At 31.6% G+C, this 24,412-nt stretch overlaps 1 protein-coding gene across 1 annotated transcript in view; it reads left to right on the forward strand.

Annotated features, from left to right (window-relative positions):
• LOC145333495 (uncharacterized) overlaps positions 1-24,412 on the forward strand; it is a 167,881-nt gene that overhangs the window by 139,661 nt on the left and 3,808 nt on the right. The window contains exons 7-17 of the mRNA XM_080178647.1: positions 6,837-6,923; positions 7,393-7,455; positions 19,769-19,920; positions 20,196-20,555; positions 20,773-21,008; positions 21,610-21,686; positions 22,074-22,318; positions 22,653-22,736; positions 23,213-23,295; positions 23,699-23,835; positions 24,326-24,402. Coding sequence (XP_080034773.1) covers positions 6,837-6,923; positions 7,393-7,455; positions 19,769-19,920; positions 20,196-20,555; positions 20,773-21,008; positions 21,610-21,686; positions 22,074-22,318; positions 22,653-22,736; positions 23,213-23,295; positions 23,699-23,835; positions 24,326-24,402 — 1,601 coding nt within the window. The remainder of the gene's footprint in view (positions 1-6,836; positions 6,924-7,392; positions 7,456-19,768; positions 19,921-20,195; positions 20,556-20,772; positions 21,009-21,609; positions 21,687-22,073; positions 22,319-22,652; positions 22,737-23,212; positions 23,296-23,698; positions 23,836-24,325; positions 24,403-24,412) is intronic.

A 24,412-nucleotide genomic window follows, 5' to 3' on the forward strand; every position in this document is an offset into this window, starting at 1 on the left:
AAAGTTGTATAATAACGTTTTCTTATTCGTTGACTTAACAACTTTTGGGACTTTAGTGAATTTTGACTGGTTGGCTTATTCAGTTGCGTGTTCCAACGTTTCAACCTTTAATTGAAATGTACAGAAGGGGTATTTTGTGTATCATTATTGGGGATGAATAACTTTATCGGCCATTGTCTTATCCGTTTAGATCCCTTGAAAAGAAAAAAAAGGAAAAGACAGTAAACTGTAATACACTTTGGATAAAAAAGATTAGTAAGGTTAAATACAGAATTAATAATGTTTTTTTTGTTACATATTCAGTAAATACAATTATGAAGGATAAGTAGCTCAACCACTCTTGTCATTTATGTGTTTATAAGTGTGGTTTTTAATGGACTGTACAGGATAATTTGTTTATAAGCATGAGCGGTGTGTCTGTTTTATTTTACTGTTTTATTTTTAAGAATAATTTTCAATGATTCGAAGTATTAATCTTTAATTCCAGCTCGGTTTTAAAATAAAATAAACGATATTTTTATTAGTGCTTTCCCTCGAAGTATCTATCAAGCTATAACACCCCCCCCCCCCCTACAAAATTGAAAATAAGGAAGAGACGGAAGGTGTTTAAGTTGCTTAATTAAATACGTCTTTTAACTTAGAAAAGAATAGATGATTTGTTTTTGAAAACTGGGTCGATAAAGCATCAAGAAAAGAGATAGCCTGATATCTAGTTGCCGAAAGTGTACGCAGTTTCCTGAGTGTTTCCTCATCCTAGCTCAATATTTACTACTAGCTAAAAAAGCTTCAAACTTCAAAAAAAAAAATCAAAATTTAAAAATTTCAAATTTATAATGTATATTGTATAAATCGTTTACACATTCAAATTTTGATTTTTTTAAGGGAAGTTTGAAGATTTGTAGCTAGTAGTAAATATTGAGCGAGGATGAGGAAACACCCAGGAAACTGCGTACACTTTCGGCAACTAGATATCAGGCTATCAGAAAAGACGATAATTGTTTAATGACACTTTTTATCCCATATCACCCCCTCATTCGATTCTTTAAGATAATCCAAAATGTAATTTACTAGTTTGATAAATGTTGGCAACACCCCTAGCCTACAGAGACTTTTACCAAAGAGGCGATGATAGATAACCCCTCAGATTATTTAGATTTTGAAGAAAAAAGTTTTTTTTTTTGAGTATACTTACGAGATCTTTTGGAACATAACAATAGACAAACATAGCCTACTTCTTTATAGAAAATGATTGTAAAACCTTTAATAAACAAAGATCGTAAGTGATTAGGTTACCATAATTATAGAGTAGCTTCTACTATAAAAACTATAAAAAAGAGTTAAATAAGTACAAAACTGTAAATTGAAATTGTATCAATCTAATAAAAAGAATCTATTATTTACTCTTTAACGTACTCATTGATAAACTGAAGGACAATAATAGAATTAAGAAACAATGAAAAGAAGCAAATAAGTTTTACCAGACGCGTGAACATAAATGTAGGAAGGGTGTAATCAAAAGGAAAGGAATATTACCCTTTCCAGTTATTAATATCTGCTCGATTAGAACCAGTTCTCAACCACACTAAAAAATCATGTATAGCATTGTAATTTTCCACGAATATTAATAATTAATTAATACCAGTTTTGTTATATCGGGGCTAACTAAACAGGTTTTAATCTTTCATTTTGATATCAGCGGAAAGCTGTCTATAATACGATACGATAATTAGATATTCAATCCCCCTTGGCTGTTTTAAGGATCATTCTGAATGGGGTTGCAGAAGGTTGTAGTGGGTAGATCATCCACCCCCAGTATTTTTTTTTCCAGGGGTGTTGAAACACCGCCCAACAACCCCCTTCCGCACGCCTATGTAATAAATTTTATTCTGGGGAGTATAATCTAAAGGAAAATAATATTCTGATTGGTTTTTGTGTCCTTGACTCATAATTTTCAGGGACTTATGGATAAGAAAATTTAGATGAAATTAGTCTTTCAAAAATCGTTAGTTTTTGGCAGTTTTATGTAGTTTTATTAGATATCATATTTGATTTATTTCGTTTTTAAAAGCAAAGCTTTCCTATAATTAGAGTCGGTCCTTACGTCCGTCTGTCCGTCTGGAACGGATAGCTTTTTCGTTAATTTAGGCATGTTATAATTATCCTATCGATTTCAAACTTTGCATTGTGATTCCTCTAGTAGTTAGGTACGATTTAGAAAGCGTAGCAACTCTACCAGAATGATCGTACGTCCATTTTAATCATGTTGATTTTTAACTTTTTTAACAACAAATTTGTATGTGATAAAAATATCCGATTGATCTGATTTTTGGAATACTGATTCCTAGGACAACAAAGTACAATGTTATAAGAGAAGCATCTCTATAATCAAGTCCTAAAAACGTAAGCATGTCCTTAAACATTATCCTGTATTTAAGCATTTTTAAAACAAATTTACCTACAATTTTGATTCGACATTTATACATTTATGTTCTGATTTTTCAGTTCTGACACTCTACAAATGCTTTTATGGTTGTTGTCATCCTTGTTGTTAACAAGAAAGTCATAGAATTTTACCATACGTTGATATTGGACAAACGTATATAACATGCTTAAATTATAGAGTAGCTACGCTTTAGTAAAAACTAATATCATGTAAATATTAGGAGTAAGAAAGAGTTGTAGATTAATTTAACTGCCATTACCACCTCCCTCAATTGCTTAAATTATATTATTTGGTCAACTTTGACCTCCTAGAAATTGATTTCTGATCGAATATATTAACTTTTAATGTATTGACTATATTGGTATTTAAACAATGTCATCAAAAAATTTCTCAGCTTAAAACATTTTTTTTTGTGTTTTTTTTTAAAAAAACTTTGGGTACTTTTTTAAAAATATTGATTGGTTGGTTTAGATTATCAGTGTCCAAACTCGACCTTATAATTTCAAATTGCAGATGAGGTAACTTTTTCCATTAGGGCTTCAAAATCGATCAATTTCAGCAGGATTAGAACCGGTTCTCGACAATACTGAAAAATAATGAATAGTATTGTATTATAGACAATTATCTACGTATAATAAAATAAAAATTATAAAATTAGTACCAGTTTTCTTACCCGGGCCTTCGGCGCCTTGGGAATAACAAAACTGGTTTTTAGTTTTTAATTTTTCATTTTAATATCCGTGGTAAGCTGTCTATAAAACGTTGCGATAAATAACTATTATTATGTTTCATATAGTTTTAGCTATTCATTTAAAAAAAACTGAAGTTCTTGTAATAACACTAAACCTATTTTACAATGAAAATATCATACCAATATGTACATACCAAAACCATAGACAAATATTCTAAAAGTTGAATCATGCGATTTTTGCGACAAATTCCAAAAAAATAATGAAACCTGTTTTATTGTCATATTCAGTGATTGATTGACAATGCCTGTTCTTAGTTTTAAAGTAAATCTAGGGATATTAAGGGAAAGGACAATAAACAATAAATTGATGTCCATCCCCAATGATTATAAAATATTACCCCTTCTCCTTAAAACTATTGGTTGAAAAGTTTGGACTCTACAATTCAGGAAGAGTACCCAGAGTTTTAAGCCTATAAAATAAAGAGAAAAATAAGATAAAAAACTTTGGATACCAGTGTAAATTACATGTCAATGTCCCTTCCCTCCCAAGGATAATCTCCTTGATACACTAAAGTTTATTTTCAACAAAATATATGTTTTAAATGTATGATGAAATGTCCCGATTCTGAAATACACACAGTTAAATTTCAAGGTGAATTTTAATATCAAAATAAATTAATTTGAAATATTATAATAACCTTTATTTCTTTGGTTCTTAATAATGTTTCTTTGGTTCTTAATATTGTTTCTTTTTCATCAGCCGTTTATGTGATCTTATGAAACACAAATACAAAGTGACAATGAATTTTGAAGATAAAAAATAGTATAAATTTTTAAGAAGACCTTAACGGTTAATGTACAGGCATCGTAAATAACATTATATTGTATGGAAACAAATTAAGAAATAAGAGAGACGAAAGAGTTGAAGATTGATTTAATAGTCAGATTGTCTATTGACTTTTCCTTATTGATATGGATTTAGCGAATTTCCAAACGATCATGATTAAGACCAAATTTATTATTATTGCACAATAGCGATTGTTTTTTCACATTTCTGGGAAATTCTTTTATTCTCATGCTTATTAGTTTTTCTTCAAGCAATAAATCCCTGAAAATATATTTTCAGAATATTTTAACATTTTCCCCGATTTTTTCCACCTTGAATAAACGTATCAACTGGATGTGTCAGATTTTGCCCTTGAAATCAATTTTAAGGAATATCCCAAAAATAGTAAGTGGACCGCCCATGCCCCTTCTTTTCATTTTGAACACAGAGTCTTTTAGGTTATGGTTGGAAAAATAATATTTTTAGAACCCCCATAGGTTTAAGTCCACCGCGTCGGATTAGAGCAGCATATAAACCCTAAACAAGCTTTTTAAAATTAGATAAATTTGGGGGATGAGTTCTTATGTTCCACATTTCCATTCAAAGAGATTGTACTAAATTTTGTTGTGTTGTATTGTTGATCTTAGCAGATAAAGGAATAGGAACTTCAAATGATGAAAATATTATGTTTTTTTTTGTTTAAAACCTATTTTGTAAACCTTGCTTATCTGTCTGTTTATCTGTCCATATTTTTCCGCCGTTAGAACCTCCGACAAGTGCATTAAATTACGCTGATATCTTCATTAGTGAGTTTAAAACTTACTTACAAAAGTAACAGGATGTCTGTTTGTATGTAGTGAAAGATCTCTATAACAGCTAAACCGATGTTTTTCTCCGTTATATTGAAGCTTTGGCAATTCTTACAATTTTGGAGGAGGTTGATTTCACCCTCCCAAGAGACGTCACTTAAAGAAAAATATATACCCTCTCATAATTTTTGCAATTTTTTTTATTTTAAAAGTAAAATTTCAAGTTAATTTCAAGTTAACCTCTTTGGGGGGTGGTGGTGGGGGGGGGGGGAGGGGCTAGGGTTGTAGCCACGAATTAACAAAGTGCTAAAAATCAATAATTATATCATATAATGCTTTTTGCCTTAGCTACTTTTGGACATAATAATTCCTCTCCTTTTTTTCAAGGAAATAATTGTTAGGTTTTTGGCCATTTATTGATCCCTAAATCTAAAAAAGTAGAGAAGAGAGGAATATGAAATATATGGATTGAGAGAAAACTCCCAAAATTCTGTAGAAAAAAGCTTTTTAGTCAAATTCCAGTGTTTTTGTAATGTAACAAATATTTTAATTTGATTAGCGGAGCTACTTTAAATTTAATTAATGTTTTTTTTTTCTGACTGAGTTGGCCATTAATATATCTATTCTACTTATCTTAAATTAAGAAACATATAATGTGCTTTTTATGTAATACCCACCAAAATACTTATATTTTTTCCCCACTCAATTAAATTTTTCTAGTATTTTTGCGCTTTTTATTAGCATAATTTTCAAATTGACAAATACTCTTTGCTTATAAAAATTAACTGCTACAATATATTTTTTGGTTGAATTTTAGGAAAACTTTTTGTACTCTTGATTTTTATTCTTTGATATCTAAAGCCGATTTTATATGTATAATGTACTTTAGATTAGGGATGCTTTGATTTAAATTTTACCTAAATGTTATTAATTTTTAAAGTCATTAAAGTCAAATACAAAAGAGCTTAAAATATAAAAATAATGAGTAAAGCCATGTATTAAATAAGTTTTTTTGAGCATTTACATTAGATTATTTTTGCTGATATTTCGCTTTTATGTTTTTGGATCACTATGTGTTCATTCTGTATCTAAAAAATACTGCGTAGAGACTATATTCTTCACGATAGTTCACTACTATATTAAAGGATGGGACTCACTCAAATATAACAAGGATATCTAAATTAAAGTCAAGATTAAAGTTTTTACCATTCTATGTTTAAAACTCCATTCTGTATAATATGAAGTGTGTTTGTTATTTTAATAATAGTTGATTTTCTTTGTCATAGTAGGACATTCAACAATTCATATTCAAATTTAACCTTGTTAGACAAAATAGAAAAAGTCATACTCTTTGGGGTCTTTTTTATAAGAGGGGATGGATGACCCCATAAGCTTGTGTTTAAAATTTAAAATAATTCCATTGTGGGGGGAGGGGGAGTTAAAAATTGACATTTTTTCTCCCAAGAAATACGTACATACACATCAACATCTTGTTATTTTTATATAAAGAAGCAAGATGTCTATTTGTCTTACGTCTTGAAAGATCTCGATTCTTTATAGGGAAAATTTTATCTATCTTCATATGAGAGTGCCATTAATTAGGGTGGCTTAATATAGAACACCTGCCAAAACTCTAGGCCAGGGTGATGTAATAATTGAGTAGCTTCCACGAGAATTGCGGGTCAGCTTGTAATGTAACATAGAATACAATCAGCTGTGCGCGAAGCTTACCAATCTATAATTGGCCAAAGGATTCTCACCTCCAATCTTCTCGTGCATCTGAATCCTAACTTCAGAGAATCAAGGCTACATACATACATACACTGGAACTAATAAAAATATCACCTCCCCCCCCCCCCCCCCCCCATCAACAAAAAACGGTCTAGAACTAGAATTATGGTAGTGGACAAATTTACTTCTTCCTCTTAAAAATACACTCAATCAGAAGTTTATGTGATCTTAAAATTTTCAAATCTCTCATAAATTTAGGATAAAATATTTTTTAGGCCTGAAAGGTTGCGTGATTTTATTTTATTTGTGTAAAAAATAATATTTTTTTTATTTCAGAAGAACAGTCGTACAGAGGAGAGACCTGGCCTTGTATCTGCCAGTAGGAGCATTCCTTCACTTCTACTTCCAGCACTTTATAATTCGGTAAGCAGATTAATTAATGGATAGATAAATATATGATTTTATAAATAGATTAACAAAGGATCAGAAAGAATGTGTGAAGTGAGTGTGACAGATATATAGAAAAATTAAACACTGATAAAAACACAGAAATACTCACAGGATACATGATAGACAGAAAGACTGACAAATTTATATATATACAGACAGATAGATAGATAAATAAACAGATAAACTTACAGATGTACAGGCAAGTGTAAATAAAAAGAGAAAGACAGTTTGATTGACACGTAGACAGACAGCGAGACATTGACAGACAAACTTACAGATATACAGATAGATATAAAAATGACAGATGAACAGACAGGTAGACAGTCATAATGACGACATAAAAGTGAGATGAATAGACATACAGATAGAAAGACATATAGATAGATAAATAATCAGACAACCCTAACGTTGTATTGATAATATATTATAATAATTTGTTTAGAAGTTGGATGAAAGTCTAGAGGGAGGGGATAGCAATGGAGATATCTACGAAACTGTTCAACAAGTAAGATTAAGACAGATAGTTATTAGATCGATTCTATTTATATGGCTGGATAGGCAGATACTTTGATAGTTTAAAATAAAGGTACAGTGGCTGCTAGCGGCTGCGCCCAAAGCATTCAGTGGCTTTTTTAATCGCAGGGGAGGATAAAGCAAAAAATACCCTAAAACCATCCCAAGTTTTCACTCTAGAAACAAAATGGCCTAAAAACCTATATAAAGCTACCCTTAAATTAAGAACTGAATCGGTTTAGCAGTTCGAGATATCTGAAAAATAAAAGAGAAAACATAAGTAAATTGAAGCGTTCCTTTGTTTTTAACGAATATTTAAAATCTATATATAAAATATCTTTACATTGTCTATTTTCTATAAAAAAAAACTTTAGTTCTTTCTTGCTGCGTTACTTATGGATAATATCGTCCTATTTTGGCAACTCAAATATATGTTAATTCTGAAAAACAATTAACTGACAATAAAGCCACAAAAGAAACAATGATTTTGCTCAAATTTCTGGAAAGCTTGATCAATTTTGAACAAGGACTACAATTTTAAATAGTTTGCGAAGCTGAATTATCTATTGGAAATAAGTAAACAAGTTATTTGTCTATAGTGCCCTAGCAAAATGAAATGAACGTCAGAAAGTACCCTATTTCCCATCTATTTTCTGGGGGGTTTCTTTCCCCTTACCTTCTTTCCTTCTACTATGACGTCCATAGAATAGGCAGGCCAAAAGCTGTGACATCTATCCCCATTTCCCTAGGGCACTAAACACAGTTACGTAAACTAGACTTTAATTGTACCAAATAAGTCCACTATAAGTTCAATAAAAGTGGCTTCAAACCACATAAACACATTCTCCGTGAAATTAATTAGTTAATTGGATCAGCCTAATGCGAGATCTTTTGCTACATACAAAAAACTTACTACTTCCATATTCATACTAGTTTATTTTGCTCCATTACAGGTTTTTGTTTTAAAAAATTGATAAAATCGTGTAACCAAAATTATTCTTTAGAGAGTCCAATAAAAAAAATTAACTATGGAAAAGGAAAGGACGACTTTATAAAAATTGGGACACCTAGCACTATCTTTGAAACTTGTAGAGTAGATTTGCTACTAAAACTGAATAAATCGAATCTGCAGTCCGTTATTTGATTTCATAGAAAACCCTTTCTTCTTATTTTTACACACATTTTAATTTAAGTGTCAAAGAATGGTATCCCATCAAATTAGCAAAGAAATACAAAAACAAAAGAATAGTTATTCATCGCATCGTATTATAGACAGTATTCCGCGGATATTAAAATTAAAAAGTTTTGTTAGCCCTGGGGTGCGGAAATGATATGGGATTTTCTGTTTATATTGACAGGGGAAAATTTGTCGCCAATTTAGCTTTCTAATATGGCCCTTCTTTATTGGTTAATTAGTTCATCCAGTAGGAGGGAAGGGGATTGGGTAAAGGGGGTGGATGGAGTGTATCGTTAATTTAGCCAGCTCTGACCATCACTTTATCAGAGTACATGCTAATCTGGTGCAACATCCAAGTAATAATGTATTGATTGCTACAATTTAGTAAGAACACCTCTAGAATTAATTCCAACTACAAACTGCACTCAAAATTTAAGTTTACACAAATGACAACAAACTAAATTTTATGCAAAAAATACAATTACCGTTGTATTAGTTGTTTATTTTTCATAAATATAGCGTTTTCACAAAAGAAAGATATTAAAAAATATTGTGCTTATACAGTATTTATATAGTGTCATTATTAGAATAACCGTCAATGGCTTATATATAAAGTAGTAAAGATTTTTATTATCTGAAGCTAAATATTTCAATGTAAAATGAACTGCTTAAGTTCTAAGTTATAAGGAAGGGTCACATTGTTCCCGGGCTAGTTTTGGGCTATTTTCTTTAAATATTTAATCTCTGTGATGGTTTTAGGCTATTTTTGTAAATAATGAGTAAGCTCTGACTCTAATTTCGATACATGTCATTGGTTTAGAATACGTAATTAATTTTGATCTAAATCGCTTAATATCTGCCAAAATCCGCAAATTAAATGACGAAAAAACTGCGGCTATGAAATCCTTGGCAAAAACCCAACGCCTTATTGTCTACCATAAAAATGAATATGGGTCTCACATTACTATTGTTAAATTTGCAAGCTAGTGTTTTTATTAAACCGTTAATAACATTATTTAAAAACAGCTAATCGTCTAAACAATGCAATGGTAAAAAGTTTTTTCGTGGTTTGTTTAATTTTAGAATAGTACAAATCTTAAAAATGTTCCCAAACTGTAATTTGTTAAAATTATAATGATAATAATTTAGCTATTAAGCATTGTTGCTGTTTTTTCAGTAGTTTTTTAAAGTAACAAATTTTGATGTCAATTCTAAAACTTTTTGCAATATATTTCAGAAACCTATCTTTCTATCAATTTTTTTCTTTTCTCTCTCTCTCTCTCTCTCTCTCTCTCTCTCTCTCTCTCTCTCTCTCTTCTCTCTCTCTCTCTCTCTCTCTCTCTCTCTCTCTCTCTCTCTCTCTCTCTCTCTCTATCTATCTATCTATCTATCTCTATCTATCTATCTCTCTTTTTCTCTCATTCTAACATTTTATTACATTAATATAGTTAGGTAGGCATGTTAAGAAGGTCCGTAGGGGTTGTTTTAACATTAGGAGAAATATGTGTAGAGAGCAGTCATGATAAAACAAGGATGACAACATCCAAAAAAGCGAAGCACAAAAAAATGTCATAAAAAATATAAAAAAACAGGAATTTTTTTGCATGACTGAAAGAACGACGGTTCAAGTATTTTATATAGTAAATAATCATTAGTACAAATAATCTTAGAATTATAGAGTAGCTTCGTTGCTAAAAATGCATAAATTTATTGGGTACCCGTAAGCGAATGTTTCAACAATGTAAAAAATGAAAAATTATTGCAAAAGTTATATTATTAGAACAATAAATAGTAAGAAATTTTAATTTTTTTTCTCTCTATGTAAATTTATCTAGCCTTTTTTGATTAATTATGAAATTAATTAGCTAACATCTTTGTATGTTCGGTTTCATATGATAACTTAGAATCAAAAGAAAAGACAATGCACCGCTCATTTCCTTGCATAGATATCACATAGTTAGCAGGGATCTAAAGGGATAAGACAATGACTGTTAAATTGATCTACATCCTCAACGATGATACACTAAATTACCCCATTTTTTATTACAATTACTCGTTGAAACGTTTGGACACTTATATAAAAAAAATCAACTAATCAAAATTCAAGGTCCCAAATGTTATTAAGTTAATGAATAAGAAAAGGTTATTGTGAATCTTTGGGGACTAGTGTAAAAGAAACCCTAATATCCCCTCCCTCCCTGAATAGATAACCATAGATAAAATAGCACGTAGTTAATCAGACACTTATTTCACATATTTTTCTGAACCGCTACGAATCCTTTTACATTTCCTATATTAGTACAGAAAAAAAAGATTCAACTACTGTTTTAAAGCTGAAAGTTGTCTATGAATCTTTCCAATAATACGATGAAACCTACTCTACAAGTGTCCGTGTCTGTCTGTCTTTCTGTCTGTACCACTCGTCTGGCGAGATTATAATTTATCTTCCAATTTCATCTTCTTCTCAGCCCAAAAGTGACACACAGAAAACTGTCCCGAATTTGTATTAATTTTGAGGAACAAGACTCCAGTTACGTCATATTTTTCTTTCCCGAAAAAGGGAAGGGGGAAAGAAAAAAAAGGGAAGGGGGGAAGAAAAAAGAGATGGGAGAAAAGGGGTTTTTCCCCATCTCTTTTGAAGAGATTTTCTTCCCCCCTTCCCTTTTTCGGGAAAGAAAAATATGACGTCACTGGAGTCTTGTTCCTCAAAATTAATACAAATTCGGGACAGTTTTCTGTGTGTCCCAAAAGTCCATTGAACAAAATTTTGTACCTGGACTTTAAAGGTTCCATCCCTTGCAAAATGAGTATATTATGTCTTTAATAGGTAAATTAATATATTTGAGGTGATTATATCACATTTTAGCCAAAAACTTTTGTTTGATGATTATTGCAGGTTAGGTTGGGTTAAATAATGAATAAAAGAGCCCCAATAGGATTGGACCCCACAAGATTAGATAGATTCCTGAATTATAAATAATGGGCCGGGGGAGGGAGGAAAAGGGGTGGTTAGGTGGTCAAGATATAGGTTGAAGTAAAAGTACCATATATATAGAAAATCTCCGATACTGTTGGACGTTATATTAGAGTAAAACACTAGAGGGAGAAAGGGTTAAATGACTGTATCTCCCCATCGCAACCGACTTGTGCAATTAATCTATTGGGTCATTGAAAATCAACCAGTGGTGTCGCTTATATTAACACAGCCAAGTAGCAGAAAAGAATTTAGAAGCAGACGAAAGAGGTCTTTGGAAAAGGAAGGGAGGTAGTTGTCTGTATATACATCTATACTATAGATCTGTTGACGTATCGTAATTGCTTAAATCTTGTAACTAAAATGCATATACGTATATAACACTAACAATTTATTTTTTTTGTTTTTGTTTTTTTCCTCAAAAGTTTATATAAAAAATGTGGAAACGAAAAATTAATGTTTAATCAAATATTCTTAAATTTAATCAAGTTTACAAAGAAAAGGAGAAGACAGAAAAATTACAATCCCAATAGACAGGGGTTGCATTTTTTTAACAAAAACGATCATTGTTCGTGAATTTGATGATTTTTAGCAAAGTTTATTTACTTAACTGCAGTAAAATTAGTAAAAGAACCTAAAAGAAAAACAACTAATGAAATATATTCGTAAGGGTCTTTGGTTTGAACTAATATATCTCATAATGGCTAGTCTGAGCTTTTCAGTGAAGACTTTCATAAAATTAAGGTTGGTTTTAGGCTATTGTTTTGCCCTATAGCACAGCTTCTAAAGGGTAGGGGAAGCAACAACTAGTTTGAATTCATGTATTATTTTTACTTTTTGTTATAATAACATAAGAAAGTATAAGATGATAATCTCATTATTAGGAAAGCGTTATGCAATTTATTACAAATTTCCTATTTTACAGATTTTTTTATCTTTAGGTAAAATTTAAAGGATTTTCAACTTTAAATATTTCATTTCTTGACAGGGCTAGGCGATAATTCATGCCTATAAGAAAAGAAATTATTAGTAAATTGTAAAAGCTCATTTGATTTTAGTTTTAAAGTAAAATTTAAAGCAGATACAAAGTTTATACTCTAGACTCAAGCATAATTGAGTTTTGGAATAGAATGTTAAAGACACTCTTAAAATTGAATAGCTTAGCTGCTGTAGACAAATGTCATCCCCGTTTTTGTTGATTTATATTAAACGGTAGTAGTTATAAAACAATGAGACAGTTAGGAGGTTCAAACAAACTTTTAATAGTAGTAAAATATTTCCTAAGATTACTTTAGATTCCCTTTAAAAATGTTTCAATAACTTTATCTGTTTCAATGAATTTTGTTTTATTAAAATACTCCAATCAATGTAGTCCATGTAGGGGTTGGGATTTAAAAAATCCCCCATCCCTATTTTACAAGATGAAAAGTAAAGAAAAAATGTCCCCCTCAACATTTTTCTTTCTGTTCTCGATAGGGAAATCACAACCTAATATTTTTTTGAAAGTTGGTTCATGTACCTTGACATTTTTATTCTTCCCAATCTATTTGTATAAAGTTGGTTTACTATTCCCAACTGTAAGACAAAGGGAATACCTCACAATAAAGAATAAACTGACCTACACAATCACAGATTAGAAAAGACTTCAAACATTGCAACGAAAAATTAAATTCAGCTAAATCAATAGATAAACTTAAACATAGCCAGAGGACGATTAGATTGATCTACAACCCAATTCTCCCCTCCAAAACATACCAGCTATCATAGACTTAAACATACATTACAACTTTTATTATGTTTTTTATTATCTATTATCTTATCCCTCATACCTCTGTCTTTTTCATTTGGTCTTCTAGTAGTGTTTTTGTTTAGCTAAAATATCGTTAGACAGACATACCACATTTCATAGCTTTAAAATTTGCCTCGCTATAAAATTTTAATTTATTTTGTTTTGGTAAAACACCCTTAATATTTGATAAGGCATTGGGATAAGCGTAAAAAAAGGATTTGGATTCTTAGATTCCAAATTGTCTGTCACAAAAAATTAAGTGTTTTTCCAATGTAATATGAATGCATTTTTTACATTAGCTAAATATTTCGCATGGTAAAGCTTCCTTGAAAAAAAAAAATAGCCATTGGTAACTTTACAGACCAGTGCAAAACACACACACACACACATCAATGGCTGTTTAATGATTGATTATTTCTTCTAAATCGGCTTATTTTTGATACTCTTCTGTAGTAAGTATCTATATTTTTACTTATTTTATCCTATTTTAAAAAAAAGTAGCAAGTTTTTATGTTCGTCCGTTGAGATATCGCTAGACACCGCAGAACCAATACAGTTCTCCATTTTAGGAAGGTTTCACAAGGAAGATTAGGGCTATTTCATTTTAGGTTTCAGTTCTGAAATAGTTTTTGCTATTATGCTATATATTAAAAAATTAGCTGTCTTTAGAAAAAATATTTAACAGTTTTGGAATAAAACTTTCGTCTGTAAAGGTATGAGAGGGACTTTTGAACAATGAAATTCTAGGCAATACGACAATTTATACTTTAGTGGGCATTAGGCATATCTTGTACAAGAATAAGTGTGGCCATAAGCAGCGCAGCAATATAAAGTTAAAATGGTTTTAATAAATAGATTCAAAGTGTAAAGTTTTAAGCCAGAAATAATTATAAAAAAAAACAATATTATTAGACTTCAATTGTCAAATTTGAATATTAAATTTCCGAAAAAAAATGGTCTGATATTTTTTCAATTTAAGTATTTTTTTATTTAAATTATTTAAGTTATAGGTTATATACTAATGAAATATCATGTCTGTATCTAATAAAAAGGCCTTGATTAAATAAACTTTTTTCTGTTTATTTTAAAATAATAATTGAAATCTATCCCCCCCCCCTCATTCCTTACCTCCACTTGAGGAAAAAAATCATCTTTTGTTTTTAATAAACAGTATAAAACTTATGCTCATTAAAGCATCATGTCTTTTTATTTATAACCAACTGAAAATTGTTTTTTTAACATGAAACACTGTGTATTGGACTTATCAAATAAAAAAAAACATGTTTAATTAAACTGTGTTGATCACTCTATGTATTATATAAAGTCGTAAGGAATATTTGTCTGAACTTAAGATCTAAAAAATTACTAACCCGATTAGATTCTCTATTATAAGTATGCTTTGCATAGTTTTTTGTTTGGTTTTGAGCTATTTTTTGCACCTCTAGATGCTAGGTGCGTAACCGCTAGTAATATATAATCTTTTTTTTGTATCGTTTTTGGACAATTGACCGCGGATACCTAATGAAATGGAATTCATAAACATTTCAATAGCTAAAATTAATAATTTTATTTAAAAAAAACTTCCTTCTATCAAACTCAACTTTATTTAAGTAATAAATCAACATAAAATTTAATTTGAATATCAATATTTACCTTTCTTTATGTAAAAAATCATATATCAAACAATTTTATAAAGTAGATAGATCAGGGAGGGAGGGGACATTGGAATGTAAAATTAAAGTTTATATCCTGTTTATTGGCTTAAAGACTTAGGGTACTTTTTACATATTTGATTTTTTTGAAAACAAACTAGCAGTGTCTAAACCTTTCAACCAATAATTTTTATCTGCAGAATAATACTTTTGTTTATCATAATTTGTATTCCCATGAATTTATCGTCCATTGTCTTAACCCATAAGATTTCTGGGATGATACAGAATAAGACGTTGGCTTTTTCAGGGATTTAAAGAACAATAAAATCAATATTCACTATTCAATTCATTCCTTTAAAAATACAAGCTTCAAACCACCAAGTTTTACCCATAAGATTGAGGGAACGATTAAATTTATGATCCATTGTTCAATACCTTAATTCCTGAGTTTCTTTATATAGAATTGAAAAACTCGCACAATAGTCTACGGAAGTATAATAAGAATGATGTTTCCTCATTTTTTATCAAGTAGTAGTAGGTATTAAAATAAGTTCGTTAGAGCTTAGAAAAAAAGCCATCTCTATATAAAAAAACGAGGATAATTAAGTAGCGAAGCAATATCTGATTAATTAGGATCACAGTTCATTATCAATAAATTACAATATTATATCTAATTTTTTTACACAATAAACAGAAGATTGGCATACTTGCCAAAATATAAGGTAGTTACTCTATAAATAATCTGTAGATTCAAATTATTGGTGTAAAAGTTTGGACACTGCACGTTTGAACCAATAAGGATTTACACCATGCCTCCTCAGTTTTTTAACAAAAAAATGAGAGAACGTTTTTTAAAAACTCTAGGTATCAGTAAAATTTGTAGTCCAATGTACCTTGTGTATTCTGTGTATATATTTCTGTGTTACTTGCTGCACTATCTATGTCAATAATGGTCCTTGTTAAAATTATCTGTTACCCAACCTGATAAAAGTGTGATGTAGTAAAAAATGTAACTGTATATACTAAAGTTATAGAGAGACACGTTTTATAAAATATAAATAGTCATAGAGAGAGGGGACAATGGGCTGTTTAATACACTAGTACTCAAAGTTTTATAATAACGTCTTCTTATTCGTTGGCTTAACAACTATGGGAATTTCAGTAAATTAGGTAGGTTGATTAATTAAATTGAGTGTTAGAACGTATCAACCAATAATTTTGATCGATATCAGGGGTAATTTTGTGTATCATCATTGGGAATGTACATCCATTTATCGACCATTGTCTCATCCCTTTAGATTCCTGATAAAAAGTATTACAATATTTCCTATCAACTACCTCATACGGGCGATGCTGTTGTCCATGACACTATAACGTCAGGTCCAACAACCTGCAAGGATAACTATTAATGGAATAATACACGGCAGCGATGTTGAAAAGAGACTATCCAAGGAAAAACACCTAGCTCAATTTGTAGGAATATATTTCGATTAAATCACATCTAATCCTTGTCAACCTGCACAAAATTAACCATATTTCAAATATTTATAGTAAAATCAGATATATATTTTGAAAAAAATTAGGTTATTTTAAAGTAAAGAAACAACAAAATAATGAAAAAGTGCTCGAAAATACAAAGAAAAAGTTAAATGTATTATAATGAATATGGTTATCCCTTCTATTATTCTTTACTGTACAAAGGTTTGTTTGAAACTGAGCAATTTAACCGCTGGTTTTGGTGTAAAGGGAAGGGGTAGAAGGGATAGGGGTTTAAAAGAATCAAAGTTCAAAAGAATGAAAGTTTTGTACTGTATGACTTTTGTTTTTTTAAAAATATTGCAATTAGCAAAACAGAAATACGTGAATGTGTTGAAAAGATTTTAATTTTACATGAAAGTGTATGAAAAAATGTCATAAATTAAACAATAAAGTATTAAAAGTATTTTTAGTAATGATTAACAACAAAGCAACAAATGTAAATTTATATTTAGATAAAAAAACAAGTAAAATTACAATTTTTTATTTAATCCATTTCTTAGTGTGTCAAATTTATTGATGTATTCAGCTTCCCGAATTTTTCTGTAGTTTGATGAGTCCAGTTTGCATTTTTCTAAGACCGAAAGCTTCATGTTGGTCATGCTGTGTCCAGGTAGATTAAAATGTTTTCCTGTTGGGTATTTGTCATGATCTGTGCTTCTGACATAACCAAGGTGTTGGCCAAACCTAACTTTTAGTTTAGCTTGTGTTTCACCGATGTATTGAACAAAATTACATGCAGCTTTGTCACAGGAAATGCAGTAAACAACATTTTTACTTTCACAGGTAACACTCTCTTGTAGATTGATGTAAATTTTCTTGTTATTTGAGCTAACAACTTTTTTACCTTCTTGAATATAGCTACAGGTATTACATCTTGGTTGTTGGCATTTTTTGAGGCCAGGTAAAGATCTCTGTTTTCTTGATGGTAATTTTGTCTTTACAAGGCGTGCTCTTAAGCTAGCAGATCTTGGCTGTCTGTAAGCAACCATGGGAGGGTGGGGAAAAATTTCTTGTAGGCGTTGGTCATTCAATGTCATAAATTTCCATGCATCCTTAAATATTTTTGACAGTGGGGGCAATGATGGATGGTAGGATACAACAAAGGGTATTCTGTTTTTCTTCTCTCTTATCACTTTCTGAAGGGCTTCACTCCTTTTTAGATTTAAGGCTTTTTGTATGCTTGTGTTGATCAGTTTCTCGTCATAATTTCTCATCAGTAAAAATAGTTTGAGTTCATCTAGTCTTTTCATCAAAGTGTCTTCTTCTGAGCATATTCTAACTAGTCTGTGGCACAACGAATATGGGATATTATTTATTGTATGTGGTGGATGGCAGGATGAAGGAAGAAGATATTGCATTCTGTCTGTTGGTTTTCTATTAACTAAGGGAAACAAAATCAGTCCAAACACCCGGAGTATCAGGTTAAAACAGACTACCAACTCTTTGATTACACGACCTTTCTTTGGAAGTCCCAACAGTGCATGATAATTAGTTGCGCATGTTATGGACCAGAGCATTCCCCCTACTCTATTCATTAATGTCGCACACCTGAGATAGCAGCTGTAGGAACTATTTTAAAATTCTTATTATTACGCGGTTTTAAGCCCTGATTCTAACCATAATAATGACCTTCTTTTAGGCCATGGCATTACTATTGTTAGCCAGCGTCTAACATAGAAGCAGTAGGAATTATTTTTACATTTTTCAGTTACAAAAACTATTTAAAAAATCATTCCTTACCCAAAAGTGTAACGTTACATTACACATTGGGGGATAGGACAATGTGAAAAAAAATTCGACAACAATTTTACCTATGAAATTTATTAAAATATTAAGGCAATGTGGTTTCTTAGCATTTTTCTTCTACAATAGCATGCTGTAATTAGTCACAAACAAAGTAAAATGCATATGCAAATAAACTGTCATTGGACTTTTTAAGGATGCTTTTTCTTCAGATTAAATATCCCTTGTCCCTGATTGGGCCCAATTCTTTTCATACTATTATACTATACCTTGTAAAAAAAGCATCTCATTGTGTTTTAAACAAGGACAATGACATCTAAAATTATCGAAGATTTTTATTATCATTATAATACACCTTTCTGATTTGTAGGGCTGAACGTTTGCAATAAAATCCATGCTATACTTATTTTTATATTTTTATAACTTTTAGATTTAATACTGCATAAATCGATAATGGATGTGCTAAAACTTGGATCTTACATCAGATTTTCATGTTCTATAATGAAGTGAAACTTGTAGCGGACAAAACTAACGATTCCGTCTTTCCACTTCCTTTACCCCGTCCCCTTCCCTCATACTGAATGAACGAACTGACCAATAAACGAGTTCCATTTAAGCAAGCTAAATTGACGACAATTTTTCCCCTGTCATAATATCCACGTATATTCTAAATCCATTAAAACGATAAAATTTTCTAAACAGAAGAAATAATTGGTTAGTCATTTTAGAGATCTTAAGGATATATATACAAAATACTATATTTTTCATAAATATATTCAATAAATTGTAGGCCATTTTCTTTATAGAGTTGCTGCGCTGAAATCTAAAATGACAATTCACTATCTATTGTATTTAAGCTGGAATTCTTCTATTTTTTTTCTTGCAGATACCACAATACATAAAAGATACATTCAAGGGACGTTCAAGTATTTTGGAACAAATAATTGAATGGGACAAAGGAACTTTATTTTAAAGCACAAATACTTTAAAGTATTGAACTGTCCTGTACAATAACATACTTTATTTACTACGCAAAATGGCTGGGTTTCTTGTTTATTGGATAATTTCAAAGATATATGATTTTGTTTTGAACATTGATTGTCAAAAATTCTTATCTACTAATACTGCATAAAACTAATTAATATTTATGTTTTTTAAGAATTATTATGCTACGTTTCTTATGGACCTAATTAACCTAGTTTCTTTCCCTATAGCTTCTTGACCCTAAGACACATTAAGCTTCCTCAAAAGTACAACGAATTGGGGCCAGATTTTCGGTTATCTTTAGCTTCAGACATAAATCTTACACCTTTTAAAAAAGGAATATGTTTTAACTTATTTTATGCCTTTTGAAAAAAAAATCATCAAGTATTCACTTCTTCCACCAATCAGGCATCAGATTTCAAGAAAACTAATCTTGTTAAATTTTAGACTGGTCCCTGTATGGTGTATGGCAATCCGCATCTTCAGCAGGCGTCCCAGCCGCAGTCCCGCAGGCCGCGGCCACCAAGTTTGAAACCCATCGACTTCTACGGATCGCGAAGCGATATCTATCAGTCCAACACAGAGCTCTATGCGTCTAGGTATGTATAGATAATTAGTATAGTATGTCTTCGAAAATGATCAATATCCGCTGGATTAGAACTAGTTTTACTTAGCAGTACTGAATAATAATGTATTACAGACAATTTTCCACCAATTGTAAAATAGTAAGCATAAAATAAATACTAGATTTCAAATAATATACATAGAATAGAATGTTCTTTTAGGAAGATAGTAAACTATGGGCTTCGAACCTCAGGACCCTTGGTTATAAAATTGGATTCTTAATAATTCTAAAATCTAATTTTTGTTTTAGAAGTGAGCTATATTCTCCTACAAAGAGCGACATCTATGGAAGCAAAAGTGAATTTATGTTTGGTCACAACCCATCCACAGCCACGCCAACCAGCAACCGCAACAGCTATTTCGGCGGCCACAGCACCCGCCCCAGCTCCATCTACTCACCCGTGGGCACGTTAACCCGCCGTGGCTCCAAAGTAACGCCGATGGGCGGTCAAACTAGCGGCGTTAACGGGGAACGGGGCGTGGAGGAAAGTGGAAATTTTTATGAAAGTGATTCTGGCGTGAGTAGCTTGTATGAGCCGTTAAGCTTTAACGGTGGAAACGGCGGGTCATCACTGCAGCTTATGAATCCACACTCTACCTCACAGCATAGGTATAGTTCAATTATATTTTTAGTAGCGGCGCTGCTCTATAAGAGCCTACCCAACTTTCTGTAAAAGACTTTAATTTGCTTGTTCCATTTAGAATGAACATATATTGTTATGCAATTATTTCATTTTTTGAAATAGAATGGCAATTAATTGATTACATTTTGTTAGTTTGATTTAATTTTGAATGAAAAAATTATCAACTTGTTTTATAATTTTCAGGCTTGACTTTTTACCGCCTCACCGCAGCGATTCCAGCATGAGGTTGGACAACCCCGGTCACATTCACATGCGGTCATCATCCGGCGGTCATCAGGACCACTTCATCATGCCCGGGCAACATCACATGTTACACCATATGACCGCTGGCAGCCGGGGGATGGTTGGCAGTCATCTAGATTCTAAGACAAGCAGCCTCCAGTCCACAGCTTCGTCAAGGATGAGTTCCAGCGATTCAGGTTGATAGATAGATAGACAAATTGATAGACAAACAAACATACATACAATGAAACAGTAAAACAGACGGATTAGAAGACCAAAAACAAAAAGACAAATATACAAACAAACATAGAAACAAACAGACAAACAAAGAGAAAGAAAAACAGACAGACAATATAATATAGAGACGAATATAGAGATAATCAGACAGACAAATAGACAGACAAACATGCAGAAATACAGACAAACATACAGTTCAACAGGCTGAAAACAGAACAAATAAACATACAGACAGACATATAAAAAAGCAAACAAAATTTCAGACAATAAAGTTTCATTAATCTAAAGTACATATAAATAGAGGAAACCACAAATTACCAGGGATCTAAAGGGATAAGACAATGGGCGATATGAAACATAAAGTTCTGTAGATTACAATTATTGTTGAAAACTGTTAAATACACAACTTAATGCACCAAACCAATCAAAATTCAATAAAAGTCTCCAACCAATAAGAAAAAAACTTGGGGAATAGTGTAATAAATAGCCCAATTTCCCCTCCCTCAACTTATTTTAAGACCGTTATAAGTATACCAACCAATCAAAATTAAAACTATTTAGGTGTAAGTTCTGGAGGACAGGGGCCACCTGGATCCAGCGCCAGCAGGCAGGATCAGGCAAAATCTGTGTCTTTTCAGGTATAGTTGAGATAATTATTTTTTTTTCTTCAATTATTAAATTTAAAAACAGAATTTGGAAAAAAATATCTAATTATATCAAACTAACAAAAAAAAATGATAAATCTAAAAATATAGATGCATAACCAGACAACTATCTGAGTCCCCTTGTTTGGGACCTTTTTTGTCTGCTAGCATATTGCTTTCTGCTCGTATGTACCGACTTGGCTGTGTTAATATTTCTGACGCTATTAGTTTATTTTCAAAGACCCAATATAAAGTCAGCACAGGGTCCTCGGTGTGGGGACATACAGTTGTTCAACTCCTGCCCCCTCTAGATTTAGAAGTCATATCTAAAAATAAAGATACTTGATTTTTCCTGAAATACTTGTAATACCTTTTTTATAGGGAGAAGAAGAAATGGATGTTGGACAAAACGATTACGATGACGTCAACGCTGCTATCAACGAAGTCTTCGACAGTATCGACAATAATGACGACACAGAAACAGATCAGATGGACGAGTCATCCACTTACGAGGGGATGGACGGGCTGAGGAAAAGCCCCGCAGGGCCGCGCCAAGGCCGTGGCAGCGTCTCGGTTAACTACAGTAATACCATTGCTTATGCTGATGCTAAGAAACAACCTACAAGGTAAGTACAGACATTTTAAATTAAAGAGTGGCTACGATTTTTTTCAAAAATGTGAAATTGAAATGCAGAAATTTGTATGTATAGCTAACAAAACAAAAACTAACCAATATTTTGTTTTCTTAAATGTTATTTAAAAAGATAATTTTTACCAGTGTGGATTCGAAACTGAGTAATATCCGCTGGATTAGAGCCGGTTCTTAGCCATACTGAAAAATCATGTATGCATCGTATACATAATTTTCCATAAATATTAAAAAAATCATTTTTAATCTTTCTATAATACGTAGCGATAATGATTATTAATCTCTCATATTTTTTTATTTTTTTTTTATAGAAAATTCAAATCCTTCAATGAATCACGACGAGCTAGCGGAAGCCATTCAAATTTTGCAAATGGTCTTATTCCTACAAGTAATGGGTAAGTTTAAAAATACTTTTTTTCTAGTGGCGCAGCCTAAGAAAACTTTTGGCATTAATTTAATTCTAAAAGGCTTTAATCTCATAGAGCAGCTGAGTAAATAACATTTCTTCAAAATATTCATACAGGGAAATATTTGAAATTCTTATGTAAAAGTACTAGGATGTGTATGCGTGTGTGTCTGTCTGTATCCTTCTTCTTTACGATGTAGCTACTCATGGGCCCTTAAAGTTTTATATCTAGTTTGTGGGAGGGTACCACAACCCTCCCAAAAGATTTCGGGCCTAAAAAAATGACACTTCCTAATTTTATATCTTTTTAATTTTTCCTTTAAAACTAAAATTAAGAATGTATTTTACATCCCCTCACCCACCTTTAAGTGCCCCTAGAGGCCGTTAGGTAAGTAGCAGCTTGTACTCGATAATATAATACATTTTTTCTTTAACTTTAACTTTAACATTTTATTTTAATTTCAGAACATATGAGAAAAATACAAAGAGATATAGTCTAAAAGAAGACAATCTTCTGTTTTCATCACACAACGACTCACAATATTCAGGTATTTCATTTTCTTATTGATTGATAGGAAGATTTTTTAATGTGTGCGGCATTGCGCAGTTTCTTCAAAATACAAAAATTGTATGTGTGTGGCATTGCGCTTTTCTTTAAAGTTTTCAAATAAGGGCTTATTCCCATAAATTGAACCTTCCCCCTATTTCTAAAATAAATTGAAAACAAGGGTGGGTAGCAGTTTTCTGTTTATTATATATTTAGGACAGGTTAGCTTAGGTTATATTGGGTAGTGAGTGGCTCCACAGGGTTAGAGCACAACAGATTTAAACCCTTCACATGGGTTATAAAGGGTTTAACAGGCACTTTGTAGAAAAGTACCTTAATAACGAATATTCAACTATTTGGAATTGGTAATAGTATTTTTTTTGATTGATTAACCCTTTGTTTAGAAGTTGTAAAGAAGAGCAAGCCCAAAGAGGAGATAAGTTTGAAGAACCTGGCAAAACGATTGAATCTTCCTGTTTATTTGGAACTTCTGCTAACAGCTTCAGACACAAGCTTTGAGAAACTTTTTAATTATATTCAGGTATATAGTTTGATCTAAAGGAATAAGAGTCACATCTCCAATGATAATACACATGATTACCCCCTTTTTTTTTCTCTCTCTCTCTCTCTCTCTCTCTCTCTCTCTCTCTCTCTCTCTCTCTCTCTCTAACTCTCTCTATTTCTCTCTCTCTCTCTCTCTCTCTCTCTCTCTCTCTCTCTCCTTCTCTCTAACTCTCTCTAACTCTCTCTATTTCTCTCTCTTTCTCTTTCTCTATTTCATTTTTCTCTCATATTGTTAATTTCTATGAATCTTTTTATCTCTATTTCCCCTGACCTATCTATCTTTCTACGTACTCAGCTTATACCAACAACGAAATTAAGTCGGAAAAAATCACGAAACCTACACGTCATTTTATGATGACCTTTTTATCTGCCCCCATAATATTATTTTATATTTATTTCAACTGTTGGCTATACCTTATTCCTGCTATGTACTAATCAAGTAATCAATCAATCTACCTATATTATAGGATGTGATGCCCGAGCTTACTGGAGAGGTGCAAGGCCGTCAGGCGAGCAGTTCCAGCCTCCTGCTCCAGGATGCCAGGTACCATGCG

The sequence above is a fragment of the Acartia tonsa genome, chromosome 12 (assembly GCF_053477335.1).
Source record: "Acartia tonsa isolate MP-2025a chromosome 12, ASM5347733v1, whole genome shotgun sequence".
Classification (NCBI taxonomy): domain Eukaryota; kingdom Metazoa; phylum Arthropoda; class Copepoda; order Calanoida; family Acartiidae; genus Acartia; species Acartia tonsa.